The 16,247-nt window shown below is 33.6% G+C and overlaps 2 protein-coding genes across 6 annotated transcripts; one reads left to right on the forward strand and one right to left on the reverse strand.

Moving 5' to 3' along the window:
• The first annotated feature begins 814 nt into the window (after window positions 1–814).
• On the forward strand, window positions 815–8,560 carry LOC141838594 (uncharacterized). Its single transcript, XM_074726107.1, has 14 exons — window positions 815–1,076; window positions 1,421–1,555; window positions 2,200–2,347; window positions 2,720–2,802; window positions 3,209–3,271; window positions 4,653–4,859; window positions 5,385–5,507; window positions 5,657–6,319; window positions 6,463–6,655; window positions 6,757–6,950; window positions 7,029–7,133; window positions 7,227–7,366; window positions 7,458–7,736; window positions 8,056–8,560. The coding sequence occupies exons 1-14, from the start codon at window positions 837–839 to the stop codon at window positions 8,324–8,326; spliced, it is 2,844 nt and encodes a 947-aa protein (XP_074582208.1). The 5' UTR covers window positions 815–836; the 3' UTR covers window positions 8,327–8,560.
• Window positions 8,561–8,595: 35 nt separating this feature from the next.
• On the reverse strand, window positions 8,596–12,985 carry LOC141838595 (BEL1-like homeodomain protein 7). 5 transcript variants are annotated; one of them, XM_074726111.1, is made up of 6 exons: window positions 12,826–12,985; window positions 12,604–12,717; window positions 10,777–11,723; window positions 9,613–9,989; window positions 9,463–9,523; window positions 8,596–9,387 (listed from the first exon to the last, which is right to left on the reverse strand). In XM_074726111.1, exons 3-6 carry the CDS (start codon window positions 11,578–11,580, stop codon window positions 8,758–8,760), a joined length of 1,872 nt encoding a protein of 623 aa, XP_074582212.1. In that variant the 5' UTR covers window positions 11,581–11,723; window positions 12,604–12,717; window positions 12,826–12,985; the 3' UTR covers window positions 8,596–8,757. The 5 variants fall into 5 exon arrangements, with proteins under 5 accessions (XP_074582212.1, XP_074582214.1, XP_074582213.1 ...); XM_074726113.1 differs by lacking the exon at window positions 12,604–12,717; XM_074726112.1 differs by lacking the exon at window positions 12,826–12,985 and having other exon boundaries at window positions 12,646–12,802.
• Window positions 12,986–16,247: the final 3,262 nt, after the last annotated feature.

Here is a 16,247-nt window from a genome sequence, read left to right on the forward strand (position 1 = left end):
TTTTATTAATCGTAATGTTTATATTATTTATGTTTTGTTCGGCGGTAGAAAATTTTTATGAAATCTCATTTTTAAAATTAGTTGTTTTGAAAAGTTAGATATTAATAAATAAAATTTCACACGATATATTATAAGATAAATTTAAATCAATCAATTAATCAGTCATTTAATGTAAAATAAATCAACCTTTCTACATGACCTTAGGAAATAATAAAAAATAAACAAGTAAAAATATATATAATTCAGAATCTATCACAAACATCTATTCATAGCAAATTTACAAATGTATTTAAATTTTTTTTAAAAAAATATAAAATATGTCTAAAAAGTAATTAAAGTTATAAAAACCTTATAGTTATATGTTTTGAGCGTCATTCTTTTTACATAACTATATCACTCGTAATTTAAAATAAGCTATATATTAATGAATATTTATTTCTTCTATCTTAATTTTTTTTATACTTTAACAAAATTAACTATTTTAACTAACTATAAAATTTATTAATCATGTTTAGGCATATTTATTGATTATACGGTGAAATTATATATCTAGTTACTTTTAATATTTTTTTATTTTATGTTTTTAAATAACTTTATTAATCCATGCATTTATATATATATATATATATATATATTATATTTTAGTAATTTAACAAATGAAAAATTGTTTTATAATTTTATTAAAATATCTTTATTTTAAAAAATTCTAAACGTAAAATACAACCTAATATATATATATTTTTACTTTAATAAGAAATATTTAGCCGGATTAGGGTTTTATAGGATCGAAACCCCTAAAAACTCCGTCTTTCTCTCTCGTTTCTCTCCGGCCGCTAATGGCGAAGACAACCGGCCGCTCGAATACCTCTAGCAAAAAGGAGAAGAAAAAGAAGGGAAAGGGAAGCAGGCGCTTGCTCTCCGGCCCGGGTGCCGCAGTCATGAAGGCCTCGAAGCCTGTTTCAGTTGCGAACCCCTTTGAGAGCATATGGTCTCGCAGGAAATTCGACGTCCTCGGAAAGCGCCGCAAGGGCGAAGAGCGTCGCATTGGTCTCGCACGCTCTCTTGCCATTGAAAAGGTGCTAGCTACGTCCCTTCAACCCGTCTCCTCTTTTGATCCTTATACTGTGATTGACATATCCTTTTGTTACTGAAAGAGTTTCGTTATTCTTATGGAATCTCCTGCAAATTAAAGAAAGAAGAATAAATTGGAAATTGGCAATCTTTTGGCTGATTCTCTAGTTTCCTACGTCAAGGGAAGAAGGCTACCATCTTGCCCATCTCAGCCTTCATTTAACCTTTAATTCCCTATCGCTCCTAGCTCTTTCAGGACCATCGTGTTTTTAAAACTTTAAGAAAATGAGCGCCTAATAGATGTTGGAATTTGGTTTCTCTGAACTAATCATTTGTTTGTGATTAACAGAGGAAGAAAACTTTGCTTAAAGAGTATGAGGAGGGTGCAAAGTCCTCTGTGTTTCTGGACAAGCGAATTGGTGAGAAAGATGACACGCTCCAAGAGTTCAACAAGCAAGTCTTGCGTTTACAGCGTGAGCGTCAGGTTGTATTTACTAATTTTAATTATAGAAATTCACGTTTTCAGCAATCCATATTATGAGTCTTATGATATATAGCTCTATTTAGCTTTGCAACTAATTGATGTTTCTGCTTTTTTTTAAAAATATTTCTTTTGACCATTCCATACTATCTGCTACAAATTACAACAAATAAGAGTTTGCCTTTGCTTGTGCCAAAGATGTAACAATGCTTGGACGTGAGCTTAATGTTATAATTGCTCATATTGGAACTTTTCTTTCACAATTTTTGTAATCATCAGCGATTCCTGTGTGCACACACTGTAGTTTGCCTTTGCTTGTGCCAAAGATGTAACAACGCTTGGACGTGAGCTTAATGTTATAATTGCTCATGTTGGAACTTTTCTTTCACAATTTTTGTAATCATCAGCCCTTCCTGTGTGCACACACTCTAGATGTATTGAATTGAATTTCCGTATGTCAGCGCCCATCTTTCTTTCTGTGCAGTATTAATTGTTGATGGTTTTTGGTTGAGAATGTATTTATCCCTCTATGATCCTCATGTTTTTTCTAGTCTATTCTTTTCTTGTTAGATACATGCAACATAAGATTGAAGTTAAGAGATAGCATGCTTAATTGTAAAGTTAATTTTATTTTTCTACTTGTGTAGTTAAAGTTGAAAAAGTCTAGAAAATACAATTTGTCAGATGATGAGGAAGATGCTATGCCATTAAATCAGCTTCTTTCATCTGATAGAGATGATTTTGAGGAAGAAGTGCCTCTGGATGATGATTTCGACGCTGACATAAACAATCACAGTAAGCTTTTCCTGCAAATATAATTACTTTTTCCATATACTTGCTTTCATAAAAGGTCACTGTTGTGCCATGTCAAGGTAACCTACAATAACTGTAGTTTGAAATGAATTGCTGAAAAAACAAAATAAAAATCTATTATAATAGGACTACTTTGGATGGCTTAACCAATTTGTGATATTACTTGTTGATCTTCTTTAAAACTAATATGTGGTACAATAACATATATGAATTTGCTTTGTACATCATGATTGAGTAAATCATTTCTTTTTTCTGAAATTTGGACAAACTATAAATTAGTGAAAGGAATAATAAACATTGATTTTAGAGTTTTTTTTATTGTACCTGGAGGTTCTTGACATTTGTGCTTTCCAGATGGTTCCCCTTCTTCACGGCGATTGAGTTTAAATTCTCTGCCTAAATCTTCAGAATTGGGTTTGCCTGATGAAGAGGATGAGGTAAAATCCATCTCATTGCTTAAATATGAAATAAACTTTTAATGTTTATGGTGGAATTTTGTATAGTACTGTAACTAGTTTTTCTACTTAAAAGTATGGTTCAGCTATAATTACAGTTATCCATGTCTCTTCCTGACCTGTTTGTTATTTGTGTTACTAACAAGAACATGTTCATAATGTAGTTTATAGCAAAGTTTCTGCTATTTCCATTTATTAGTCTTTTTTAATCCAGTTGTGTGATCTGGTAGTTCTTTACTTTTTTTTTCTTCTTCTTAAACGAATGCATCATGTTTGGATCAATCTACTGTGTTTTTTATTTATGTTTTCTAGTTGTATTCTTAGCAAGCATCTCTCTTTAATGGCATCGTCTTTGCTCACTGTCACACCGTGCTTCTTTTCAACTCAGGAGGCTCACAAGTCAAAGAAGCAAGTGATGGCAGAAGTAATTTCAAAAAGCAAATTTTACAAGGTATGTGCATAATAATAGAAAAACGTATCTGTTATTGTATATAACTATGTCTAGTAATCCTTAAGTTGACACCATAGTTGTTCTCTTTGGCCTTTTTTTATTGAAAATTATATATATATATATATATATATATATATATATATATATATATATATATATATATATATATATATATATATATATATATATATATATATATATATATATATATATATATATATATATATATATATATATATATATATATATATATATATATATATATATATATATATATATATATATATATATATATATATATATATATATATATATATATATATATATATATATATATATATATATATATATATATATATATATATATATATATATATATATATATATATATATATATATATATATATATATATATATATATATATATATATATATATATATATATATATATATATATATATATATATATATATATATATATATATATATATATATATATATATATATATATATATATATATATATATATATATATATATATATATATATATATATATATATATATATATATATATATATATATATATATATATATATATATATATATATATATATATATATATATATATATATATATATATATATATATATATATATATATATATATATATATTATATTTTTTTATAATATATATATATATATATATATATATATATGTGTGTGTGTGTGTGTGTGTGTGTGTGTGTGTGTGTTTCTTCAAACATATTCAATTGTCAGCTGAAAGTTATAGTATGTTTACAGTCTTGCCAGCCATATCTTGGATTAATACTGGTTTCTTTACTCGAAACTTAAGTAAAAGGAATGATATAAAGACTAAAATTGATTAGAATTGTCTTAAGAATGAGGCTGTAGTAACTTTTTCTTCTTCATAATGTAAGGGACCTAGGCTTATGTCATACAGAGGTAATTTACATTAGCATCTCCAAATTGTCTTGTAAGTGGCTTGATACACATTACCACCCTTTACCTTATTTACTCTCCACGATGTTATCTTTTATGTAGGTGTAAATTGTGACACTAAGTAAAAGCATGACTCCATAAGTAAAAAGCCTCTTAGTTTATCAAGGAACATCTTGTTCACAAGTCTTAATGCATGTGTATTCATATCAGTTACTCCATATGTAATGTGATCTGTGTAGCTCTCATATGATTATATGTGGCGGTACCATACTTTGTATTTTTTTGACCTTTTGAAGATGTGAAATTAGTTTTTCGTTTAAGTATTATATGGTGTTATATATCTAGCTAACATTTGGTGTACTTTTGACTATAAGAAAATCTTATTGAAAGATGGGTATTCGATCTTTGTTCCCTGTGTAGGCTCAAAAAGCAGTTGAGAAGGAAGAAGACGCAAGTCTATTGGCAAAGTTAGATGATGAATTTAGTACATTGGCCCAAACAGAGGCGCTACTGTCTTTGTCTCATCCAAGTAAGATGAAGTCATTAAAAGCTCTATTGAACAAAGATATTAAAAGGGAGCACAAAGAAGGATCATTTGGTTTGCCAGTCAAGGAGGCTAATGAGAAAGTATGTCAGCATGTAGCTATTTTCCCTATATTGTTTTTTGCTTTGTCTTACTAAGGATTTTTTTAATTTTATGTTTGCTGAAATTCTTGATTTCTCTTTGGGCTCCACATTTAGTTTAATAAACACTAGAAAGTACAAAATGATCCATCTGTTTCAAACAGCATTATTATAGCAGTCAAGTATGATGTTTTCTCTAAAATCTATACTTGATTCATCTTCAAATGGTGCATGAACATTGGTTCTCTGGATTATATGTAAGAGTTTCTGTGTTTTCTTAAGTCATAAATAATATAGCTTCTTAATCTTTTATGCATGTAAACATCCCTTCATTTAAGCCATCTTCAAAATTCTTGGTGTGAGTTATGAATCATTCATTGTTTTGGTCAATTGGTCACTCTTTCAAATTGCTCTTGATTACTGTTGTCAACGTTGTTGAAATTATTCCTTTGTTTACTGTCGTTAAAATGATTGGTTGAGTTGTATTTCACTTTGCGGGTGTTATCTCAGTTTTACTCTTTTCAACAGCCGGATGAATATGACAAACTTGTCAAAGAACTTGGTTCAGATAGGAGAGCTTATGCATCAGATAGGACAAAAACCCCAGAAGAAATAGCTCAAGAAGAAAAAGAGCGTCTTGAAGAACTTGAGGTAAACTTGGGGTTTTTTGTGTAGCTGATTTTTAACAATTTGACTGTCATTTATACTTTGTAGATTGGTATTATGGATCAAGGCATATTTAATTTGCTGTGCTTCTTCTAACTTTTTTTTTGTCTTTTTTTATGGCTTATAAATTTTAGAAACAACGTTGTGAAAGGATGCATGCTACTGATGATTCCTCAGATGAAGGTGCTAGTGATGACGAAGACATCCAAAAATCACTTGCAAAGACTTCGAGACCTACGTCTGGTGATGATCTTGGAGATTCCTTTTCCAGTGGCAAGGATCTGGACAAAAAGGGTTGGGTTGACAACATATATGAACAAAATGACACAGACAATAAGGATGAAACTGGTTCTTCATCTCAGGATTCAGATAGTGATGAAGACGAAGAAGATGATGAAGATGCTGATGGCGATCACACTGATGGAGATGACACAAGTGGTGATGAGTGCAGGAAGATATCTATGGTTAGAGACTGGGAACAAAATGATGATGATGAACTGGATATGAATTATGAGGAAGCGGAGAACCATGACAGCCAAGGAGCAAGTAACTGTGAGAGGCAAAACATGGATTTGTGTGAAGTTAATGCCAAGTCTGCTCAAAGAACAAATGCTTCTCCAAAATTGGCTAGAGATGGAGGAAAGGAGATTCCTTATGTAATAGAAGCTCCAAAAACCTTGACAGAGATATGTTCCTTGCTGGATAACCGTTCAGATGATGAAGTTCTTGAAATCATTAATCGTATTCGAGCATACAATTCAATAAGACTTGCAGCAGAAAATCGGAAGAAAATGCAGGTGTGTTTGCCCATTTTATTTTCCATTGCTTTCTTTTCCCTATTTATTATTTGTAGCTATTCTGTTTTTTCTTTTTATTTTAATTGCTTCTTTCATATGTAGAATGAATACAATTAACATGCATTGGGTTGTTTGTCTTGCAGATCTTTTATGGTGTACTGTTGCAGTATTTTGCTGTCTTAGCTACTCAGCGTCCAATAAACATTAAAACTACAAATTTGCTTGTTAAACCATTGGTGGAAATGAGTGCAGAAACTCCATATTTTGCTGCTATTTGTGCTAGGCAGAGGCTTATACAAATTCGAACCTGTTTTTTGGAGGATATTCGAAATCCAGGTTTTGAAAATGATACTCCCTTGAGTCCTTGTTAGGTACATTGAATTTGTGATAAATGTTTGTCTTGTTTATAATTTTTTATAATATCCCTTAACTTGTAGATAAGAGCTGCTGGCCAACTTTGAAGACTTTGCTCCTGTTGAGGTTATGGTCACTAGTATTTCCATGCTCTGATTTTCGTCATGTTGTTATGACTCCCACACTGCTCCTTATGTGCGAGTATCTGATGCGCTGTCCAATAAAGTCATCTCGAGATGCAACAGTTGGTTCTTTCTTATGTTCAATGGTACTCTCGGTAGGTATCCGTTGTATTATTTTCTTTTCATGTCAAGTACTTGGTGAAGTTACTACAAAGCTTCTTTTGTGTGTGTAGGTGAGCAAACAATCTGGGAAATTTTGTCCTGAGGCTCTAATATTCTTGCAAACACTTTTGTCATCTTCATTAGAGATAAAACCTGGATTCCAGCAATTTCCTCAGGTTTAACTTCTGAAATCATGTGTTGGAAGATTAATCTTTATTTTTGTATCCTGCTTGCTTAAGTTGTCGTGCTTTCTTCCCCTTTTTTGACAGGTTAACCATCTTGTGGAGACTAGGATTTTAGAACCCTGGCTTCACATAGGTGATCCATCATGTGTTGTGCATCCTCTAGATTTTTATGCTGTCATGGAAATGCAAGAGGACTCGCCGTTCTTTGCCTCTGATGAATTTAGGCAAGCTTATAGTTAATTTGGCACTCTGTCTCTTAAAGCTTAAATCTTTATCATTCCTTGTTCTTCATTTTGGTTTTCTTCTCTTCGACAGGGCAAGCGTGCTATTATCGGTTTTGGAAACTTTGAAAGGATTCGTCATTATTTATGAAAGATTGAGCTCTTTCCCTGAAATATTCATGCCAGTTTGTGATTTACTCCAGCAAACAATGCAAAATTCTAATCTGCCTAGGTTATTGCGAGACAAAATGCAAGATGTTTTTGATTTGATCAAGAAAAAAACAGATGATCACCAGATATATAGGCAACCTCTTCAAATGCGCAAACAAAAGCCAGTTCCAATGAAGCTATTGAATCCAAAATTCGAAGAGAAGTATGTAGCCAATTTGAAACACATGCTTTCTTTTATTTTGATAAGATACAATTTTTGTGGAAGGGCCTGAGCATAATTTTCTAAATACTTGCATCTTTGGCTCGATGATTGCTTTAATTTTGATATTTCATCAGATGAACCCTTATTATCAATGCCCCTAGTGATATTTCTGATTCGTTCCTACAATGTTATTCGTTAGGCTACTGATATGGCAGTTTGCAGTTGTAGAGGACATTTATTTTCTTAACTGAAATTTATGCATTATCATTATCCTTATTAATTGCCAATGCTTAATATTTTTGTGAAAATCTTTTTGTAGCTTCGTGAAAGGTCGAGATTATGATCCGGATCGAGAGAGGGTTGAGATGAAGAAGTTGAAGAAACTTCTGAAGAGCGAAAAGAAAGGAGCCATTCGAGAATTGCGTAAAGATAGTCAATTTGTGTCCGGGCTGAAGGAGTCTGCAAGGTTAAAGCAGGAAGAAGAGAGAGCAGAGAAATACCGAAAGAACATGGCTTTCCTCCAAGAACAGGAACATGCTTTCAAGTCTGGACAACTGGGAAAAGGCAAAGGCAGAAAGAGGAAGAGATGAAACAACAGTTGATACCGTATTCACATCGAATCGCATACGACGCCATAATTTAACTTTATATTTAGATTTTGACAAAGAATTCTATAGTCGTATGCAATTCCTGTATGTTTTCTTTTCCAGTTCCTCGTGTATCCTTATGTTTTTTTTTGTAAGGCAGGGTTTGCACCTGTGAATTTAATGTTATCTCAGTTGGTTGAGCAAAATCTTGCATCAAAATTTATCTAAAGCATGCAATGATCCTCACTCTTGTAGCTCAAACATGTCACAAATTTACACCTCAATTTTCATCACAAATCACTCCATATCTTCTTTTACATTGTATCATATCATGCTATGATTCTATGTCCTATGCCATTAGAAACAATGTCAAACTTGCAGTTTATCATCAGTTTACAAGCACTTTGATACATTGGATGTTTTAGACACTCACTTCATGTATATCGAACTTTGCAGGCCACAAAATCATGAAGCAGATGCGGTGAACTAAATTGCGGTTGCCGATCCCTGATGCTCGAGTAATCATATTGCGTTGTGTTAGCGATGCCAACGATTGGAGCAGCTACATTGTAAATATCCTGGCCTTGCACTCCGGCGAAGCTTGGATGGTTGTCGGATGCAGGAAGGCTGCTGTCGCAGTTCTGTAGTCCCAGTGTCAATGACACCCTGTTGCCGGTGCCGTAGCTACTCAATTCATCCATCTGGTAGGCGACAAACCTGCCACTCGCATCGTTGTGGAGAAGAGCATCTTGTAGAAAGCTAGAGTCATCTCTCATTGTTGCCATCTTGAGGTTCACACAATTGTTTTCAGCAGCAGCCTCAGGTTGATAAGCTGGAGCAGCCTTTGCGGAGTTCATATTGGAAGTCGATGAGTTCGTTAAACCACCGTTGTTTCGTAAATCTTGGTGTGGGTTTTCTGAGGATTGAACATCATCCTGACCTTTGTGCAGGTTTTCTGAGGAAGAGTTTGAGTTGATCTCGGTGTCACCGATCTCCTCCTTGTACATGTCCTCGACCATTGGCTTCCAAAGGCGAACTCGCGCATTTATGAACCAATTGGAAATCTATCGAGACAATCATCGAATAGGCATATCACATAATTGGATGAAGAAGTAGTTTGGATTCCAAAATAGGCATACCTGACCCCTTGACAAGCCTGTTTGTCGCGCAAGCATTAGCTTTTCAGTATTGCTGGGGTAACTGAAAGAAACCATGTAAAAAAGTTTTTGAAAACTGATCTAAGATTGAAACTACATGATACATGAACATGATAAGTAGCCGGGATTTACGGATGAAGGAAATGCTCGAAAAGCCAAGCACGAAGGATCGAAACTGAAGAATCAGGCAACCCTCTTTGTGGCCTCCAAGGATGCTGTTGCATCAAACCAAACTGCTGCAATGCCTTCTGTTGCCTTAACGGCTGATCGATATACCGTAGGCGAGATATTCCACTGCTCTTGCCACCTGAATTATCTTGCTCCCCGAGACTTGTCTTACCGATTTGAATCTGACTACTGATTGCATCCCTCAAACCGCGAAAATGACTAGAAATAGTCTGAAGGGCAACTGTCGTGTAAGGTTTCGCAGCACCAGGACCAGCTAATACATCGAAGGATGACACGACCGTCTGCATCTGGTTGAAATACTGCTTATACCGTCTATCGACCTAGAATCAAAGAATAGATAAGCTCCAAGGCACACCATTTAACAAAGTAATGTTCATGTTTGCACAATTTAGCTTAAACATCCATTTCTTAGTTGCAAAATCAACACTGTTGATTATGTTTCATATCAAACTAAGAACAACCCAATTTTTTTAGTAATTTGGGTTGTTCGATTCGATATCATGTATCTGATGAGAAAAAGAAACTAATAATGTCTACCTATGAAAATCATATATGCTTAGAGTTATTCTTCAATCTTGTTTGAACATGTTAGGAGTTATCCATATTCCTCGAATGAAATTCTTGAATCTTGTTTAGGAACATACAACAAACATGTCGATGAGGAATTACTCAAGCAAATAATTTCCCTTCCATATTCCTCGAATGAACAATCAATCTTTGGATTTGTGTTTGGATGTAACCTTACCATATTCCTCTTCACTAAAGACATGCCAAAATCACCTTGACTGTTCTATTGAATGTTTATAGTCATACCTTTGTGTGCATATATCTATCTCCCTCCCTTTCTACCATAAGCACCATTTTATCAGAATAACAACAGTTCAAGTATCATCACTGCGAACGACATGTTATAAGTTTTCAAAAATGAATTGTAGAGGGAAAACATATTAGTATGCATCGAATCTATAGCTTTTTGAAACAAAATTTACTCTACCCCATGTAAAGATGTATCGACGAGTCCAATTTAGAATAGTACTAGTTGCAATCTATTTCAAAGTACAATTTTCAAATAGTAGAGAAGCTTCACATTGCACATAGGATACACACCTCATGCAACATAGATAATAACCTGGTCACTTTGTTCTGAAGATCCTGCCTCTTGGAGGGTGAGAGTTCAGTAGATGAATCGAGGACCGAAGAATCTGAAGGATTCGATGACATTCCTTTGTCTTTTGATCCTGCATTAAATTCCATACTCCCAATTGTTCGAGTTTGAAGGCTTCGAGTACTCTTGTCTGATTTTTGCTTCATAGTCCTCTGGGCACTAACGACTTCTTCCAGCAATTCTTGTGCTACATTTAGATACTTAGAAGTTGCTATTACGCAAGCGAGATTCGGAGAATTGTACTTGGAGCTAGTAGCATGCAAACTTTCATTTTGATAGTTTTGATCCCTGCAAGGTCCATCATTTTCACAAGTTCTTCGATGAGGAGGCTCTAAGCAAGAGCTACTTGAACAAGTAGGGCCATAGTGAAGGAGAGGAAGAAGTGGAATTCGCGTGCCAAGGCTAAGTGACAATCCTTGGCTCGACTCAGTCGCATTACTATGGAGAAAATCCTCCTCACCATCTGTTTGCACAAACAATACTTGACTTTTTCCATCCTTACAAGGGTTATGATCATGCTTACTAACATCGAAACCGACCATATTAGTATTCCCCATTGTAGAGCCCTGTGGCATAGGAAGCTCAATGGTGTTAACCAGCTGAGGTTTGATGTTTCCGACCACAAATGAATCTGAATTTGCACCAGAAGAAGAATAGCCATCATAGAGCAGGTTAGCGAATGCCGATGTTTCAGAGTACTGAGAGTTTTCAGGCTCCCTTGCATAAAGATTTGGCATGCTGTCCATTTTCTTAGCAAGCTTGAGCAAAGAACTGAATATTTTTCGATTTGTTCGATATGGATCAAGTGAAAACCTTCAGGAACAGAGGGCTTCTAGGTTATTGAGAGTACTTGGGCACAATGGTAGCCTTCAAATTCACAGAAGTTCAACTGAAAAAAAAAACAGAAAACAAAATTAGAGCCTCAAAGGCAAGTCGAGCTGATAAATAGATACTCAACCTGATCGATGAGTATGAACAAGGAAAAATCTGTCTAACAATCGGTCCAGAAGGATTAAAACTTGTTAAGGTTTAGTTCACAGAATCTTGAAGTTGCTTCAAGGGATTACCATGTTTTAGATGTGGAAATCTGGATAAAAACATAACAAAAGAAAGCCATTTGAAGCTCTTCACTACTGAAACAATCATCTTCCCACAAAAGTGAAATTACTCTCAAACCAGAGATGATGCACAAACAAATAATATGAAAGGGCAAGCAACAAAATCCCAACAGATTGATGTAGAAAATTATTAAGATATGTAAAGCAACAATAACTCTTACTTTTGCAAATTTCTTTGTTCCCTTCAACTCTAACTCCAATGTTCTTCTGGAAATCATAATACTCATTGACATCCCATCCTTTTTAAGTACGTTTCCAGAGATTAAAAAAAGTTTCCTCACAGAAAACTAACTCCCAAAATCATATAGAATGGAACAGAAAGTCAAACACTGATAAAGAGATGCCACAGAGCAAATAAAAACTAAAGAGGAGAGTTTTGAGAAGAAGAAATACTGATGAGAAAAAGACATCCTTGAACAAATATCAAGGGATGGATGAACAATAAATATATCCTTATGGCATGCTGATTTAGCAAACAGCTGTGACAAGCACAAGATATATATGATTATATATTATATATATGTCTTCGTCAAGGTCAGAAATAGATGTTGCTTGGTCAGATTAAAGAAAGAAAGAAATAGAAAAATAAGAAGAAGAAGAAGAAGAAGAGGTGAAGAAAAAGAGAGCTTGTGAGTTTGCCTTTGAACCTACCACTTAGGGAACAAGAAAGAGGCTTCAATTGAATGCCTAAACCTTATTTTCCTCCTCCTAGTTTTTGTTCCTCCTCCACTTCTTCTCTGCTGCTTTCTCTATCAACGAATCATCCTACCCAGCAGCAAGTCAGCAGCTAGCCAGCAACAACAGCAGCAGCAGCAGAAGAAGAAGAAGAAGATAAAACCATCCCTCACTCCTGAGCGAGTTTAAAGGCATCACCTTTCACCTCAAGAAGCTGTGGATGCTTCACTGTGCCTCGACCACTGCTGCTCGCCTATGCCATTGCTAACCACCAGTTGGTCGACCTAATGCTTTGTCTTCTCCTCCCTGCTTAGCGTCCATGGCCCGCTAATGGCTGGCCTAAGCGCAGGAGATGACACAGTAGTTTGACATTTGCAGCACGCCATGGAAAAGAAAACTCGACAATTTTTCAATATGCCCCATTAATCTTTTAATATTTTTATTCTATTACTTAAATAAATGCCTCCTTCTCTCTTTAAAAAATTTAGAAATTGGATTTTGCATAAATATAAGGTATTAATTAGCTAATGTGTTTAGTTGTAAAATATCTTATTAAATTGCTTGCTAATCATGGTGATTAGACAAGTGTAAGCATTGCTGTCTCCATAGAATTTGATTATTCTTTCTTGTCAGTGAGTTTTTACATATAATATTTATCTATTTTTATTATTGTTTTAAAACTGAGCTCATGATATCATCAAATATACAAAGAATTGAATTAAAGGTAATTTGAAAATAAAAACTTTGAAAGGATTTAAAATATAGTGCATGTTCAGTAACAAGAAGCAATAGGCTTCAATTAGATTAAATGAATTATATATAATGGAACAAATCAATGTGCAAATTTTTTATTTATTAAATTTCCACCTCAATTTTTAACAGGGCACAAATCTGAATGGATTAAATGATCCTTTGCATTCGGACTACGACAAGTTCTTTATTGATTTTTTTTATTTATTTGTTTATTTTTTTATTAGTTTCGGACTGCACGTGTAGATGTGTCATTGCTGGAAATCTAGAAAAATAAATAAATAAGAAGAAACTAAAATAAAATAGGTTTTTTATATTTCCACAGGTTGCTTAGATATGAACGATTTTACTTCTAAAAGAAATATCTATTTTTTTCTTTCAAAATGAACTTAAATTATTTAAATTCTTAATATTGTTCTTGAGATGGCAATTAGTGATATCAATGCAATAACATAGTTAATTATATATTTAAACAATAGTTTATATTATTTAAAATTAATTAAATTCTTCGGGCAGATTGAGTTATACAGTTTACTAAAATTAATTATATATGTATATTAATTTTGTCTTTTTAAATTGTATTACGTTAAATATATATTAATCACATTTATTAATCAGATGATAATCTACTTTAACATTCTTATCATTCTACTCTTTCATAATTACTAGCTGCTATACAATTATAACAACTATAATTTTATAATTACTACAATTGTTAGCTTCTACAATTCAATTTTGATCGATGTTAATCAAAAATAAAATATCATTTATAATTATTATAATATCATATTAATCAATATTAACTAGTGTATCAATAGTTATATAATTATTACATCACAATCTTCAAAATTAAAATATCATTATAATATAATATTGATAGATAAAATATTCATATGGTAACAACTATACATTATAATTATTAAAATATAATATTATTAATATTGATTAGAATTAAAATATTTATGATAATAATTATAAAATCATAACCATTCCAATTATATAACATTTTTGTAATTTTTATCCATTTAAATATATAAATTCCATCCATCTAATCTTAAAAGGAGACTATCTTTCCTTTTATTCATCTATTAAATAAATCTAAATCATTAACTTAAATACATCCAAAAATTAATCTTTAAAATATTCATCCTTACCCCATCCATATGGAACTTTCATTTCAGTGACACTGTTGGCTTTGCACTTGAAACTTTTGAACACTGTGGTCACTGTTGGAGACATTTGTCGTTAATTAATCTCGAGGATTGTTGCGTTAGATTTGCATGACTAGGTTCAGTGGCAGCGTGGCATTTGGAATCATCCCGAAAAGATTGATGGAGCACAATTCCAATCAAACTTTTCGTACATCCTCAGTTTGAGATAATTCACAAATCTAAGAAAAACAAGAAAGAAAAAGTTTGAGTTGGTATCAGTCTGCCATTTGCAATGGCATCTCCACAGGTACTGACTGCTACTTTGAGGAGAGAGGCCAATAATTGAGCAACGGCAGCCTGCTGCTGCACTTCTTGACTTCTTGTGTTTTTTTTTTGTTCTTCCTTTCCTTTCCTTTGCTCTCCTCTGCTCTTCTCTGTTTGCAATCAACAGTTGTTGCGACTGCAGAAGGAAAAAGGAAATAAAACAAAACAAATAGTTAAGAGCAACCTGTGACTTGTCTCTGGTAGGGCAGGCAAATAATCTGATATCATGCAAATGGGGTCGAATTGGCTGATCTGCCTACAATAAATGGGGTCAGAGATAACTCAATAATTGAGCCTCTTCTTTCTTCACCTTTGAGCAGTATCAGCTACCAGGAACAGCCTCATTGAATCTGTTTGAATACATACTAAGGTTCTATTTTATGCATTTCTTTTACCAAGAAATCTATAAAATGATAGTATTTATCAAGCTGTTTAAAGCTGTGTAATGAATTTCACATTTTGACCTAGCTAGTCCTGTTAGTGTATCTATATCATCCAGATCAATTCTGGAAAAGAGAAAAAAACAACTACTTAATGGCCAAAGGAGACTATTTTGCTATGAACGGTACTGAGAGACGTTAGATCAAGTAATTTTGGATAAATTACGCACATCATGAATCACTTTCTCCTAACTGAAGCTGCTAGCTAGAGAGTAGCCAGTGTCTCGTAAATGATGTTTGTAAATATTATTAAACAGGGTGCACATAGTTAAGCAAAAGTTTCAGTAATTTCCATGGACAAATATCAAAATCAAGGCTGCATGGTTGGCACACTTACTGCAGCAACAAGGATATATAGATAAAGATCGATAAAATATCAAACGATATAGCAACATAAGGCCTATTGTTGGATAAACTGCATGCCCTTTGGTCTTAGCAGCTATTCGTAATCATATATATAAAGCAAGATTTGTACTGCAAAATATAGTATCATGATTCTTTTAACTTGACTGATCATACATGTCATTCTAGAATGGCCCGATCCAGGACTGGCCCGGCCCATCTCCGTCGAACCCAACGCAGCTGAATTAATTTAGACGTTCTGGAATCCGGATCCGAGAACCTCGTCGAGCCCAAGCAGCACCTCGTGAAAACACCACAAATGTATGGGTTACATTACTGTTTTCACGAGGGGCTGCTTTGGTCTCATGGCATCCTAGTGCAATATGAATACAATGTCTGCTGTTGCAGGGATAATGGCGTGAGATAGTATTACAAGTACAGAAATATGTAGTTGCATTAACCTTGGAGAATAACACTGCGCTCATCTTTGATTTATGTGGATCCCAGAAAGATAACAGAAATGGAGTCTTGAGTCACTGTGTCAATAAATTATCAGGTCACTCGGAGGGGCAAAAGAAGTATTCTTGTTCCAAAACCACACAAGTTTCTCGTA

The sequence above is a fragment of the Curcuma longa genome, chromosome 11 (assembly GCF_044706935.1).
Source record: "Curcuma longa cultivar G26 ecotype Majalengka, Jawa Barat chromosome 11, ITB_CL_G26_1.1, whole genome shotgun sequence".
In the NCBI taxonomy this organism is placed as follows: Eukaryota; Viridiplantae; Streptophyta; class Magnoliopsida; order Zingiberales; family Zingiberaceae; genus Curcuma; species Curcuma longa.

Coding starts and splice junctions, on each gene's coding strand:
- LOC141838595 (XM_074726113.1), bottom strand. CDS start 11,580: ATGGACAGCATGCCAAATCTTTATGCAAGGGAGCCTGAAAACTCTCAG. Junction 9,990..10,776: donor TATTATCTATGTTGCATGAG/GTGTGTATCCTA, acceptor CTTTGATTCTAG/GTCGATAGACGGTATAAGCA. Junction 9,524..9,612: donor TTCGAGCATTTCCTTCATCC/GTAAATCCCGGC, acceptor GGTTTCTTTCAG/TTACCCCAGCAATACTGAAA.
- LOC141838594 (XM_074726107.1), top strand. CDS start 837: ATGGCGAAGACAACCGGCCGCTCGAATACCTCTAGCAAAAAGGAGAAG. Junction 1,556..2,199: donor GTTTACAGCGTGAGCGTCAG/GTTGTATTTACT, acceptor CTACTTGTGTAG/TTAAAGTTGAAAAAGTCTAG. Junction 7,737..8,055: donor AATCCAAAATTCGAAGAGAA/GTATGTAGCCAA, acceptor ATCTTTTTGTAG/CTTCGTGAAAGGTCGAGATT.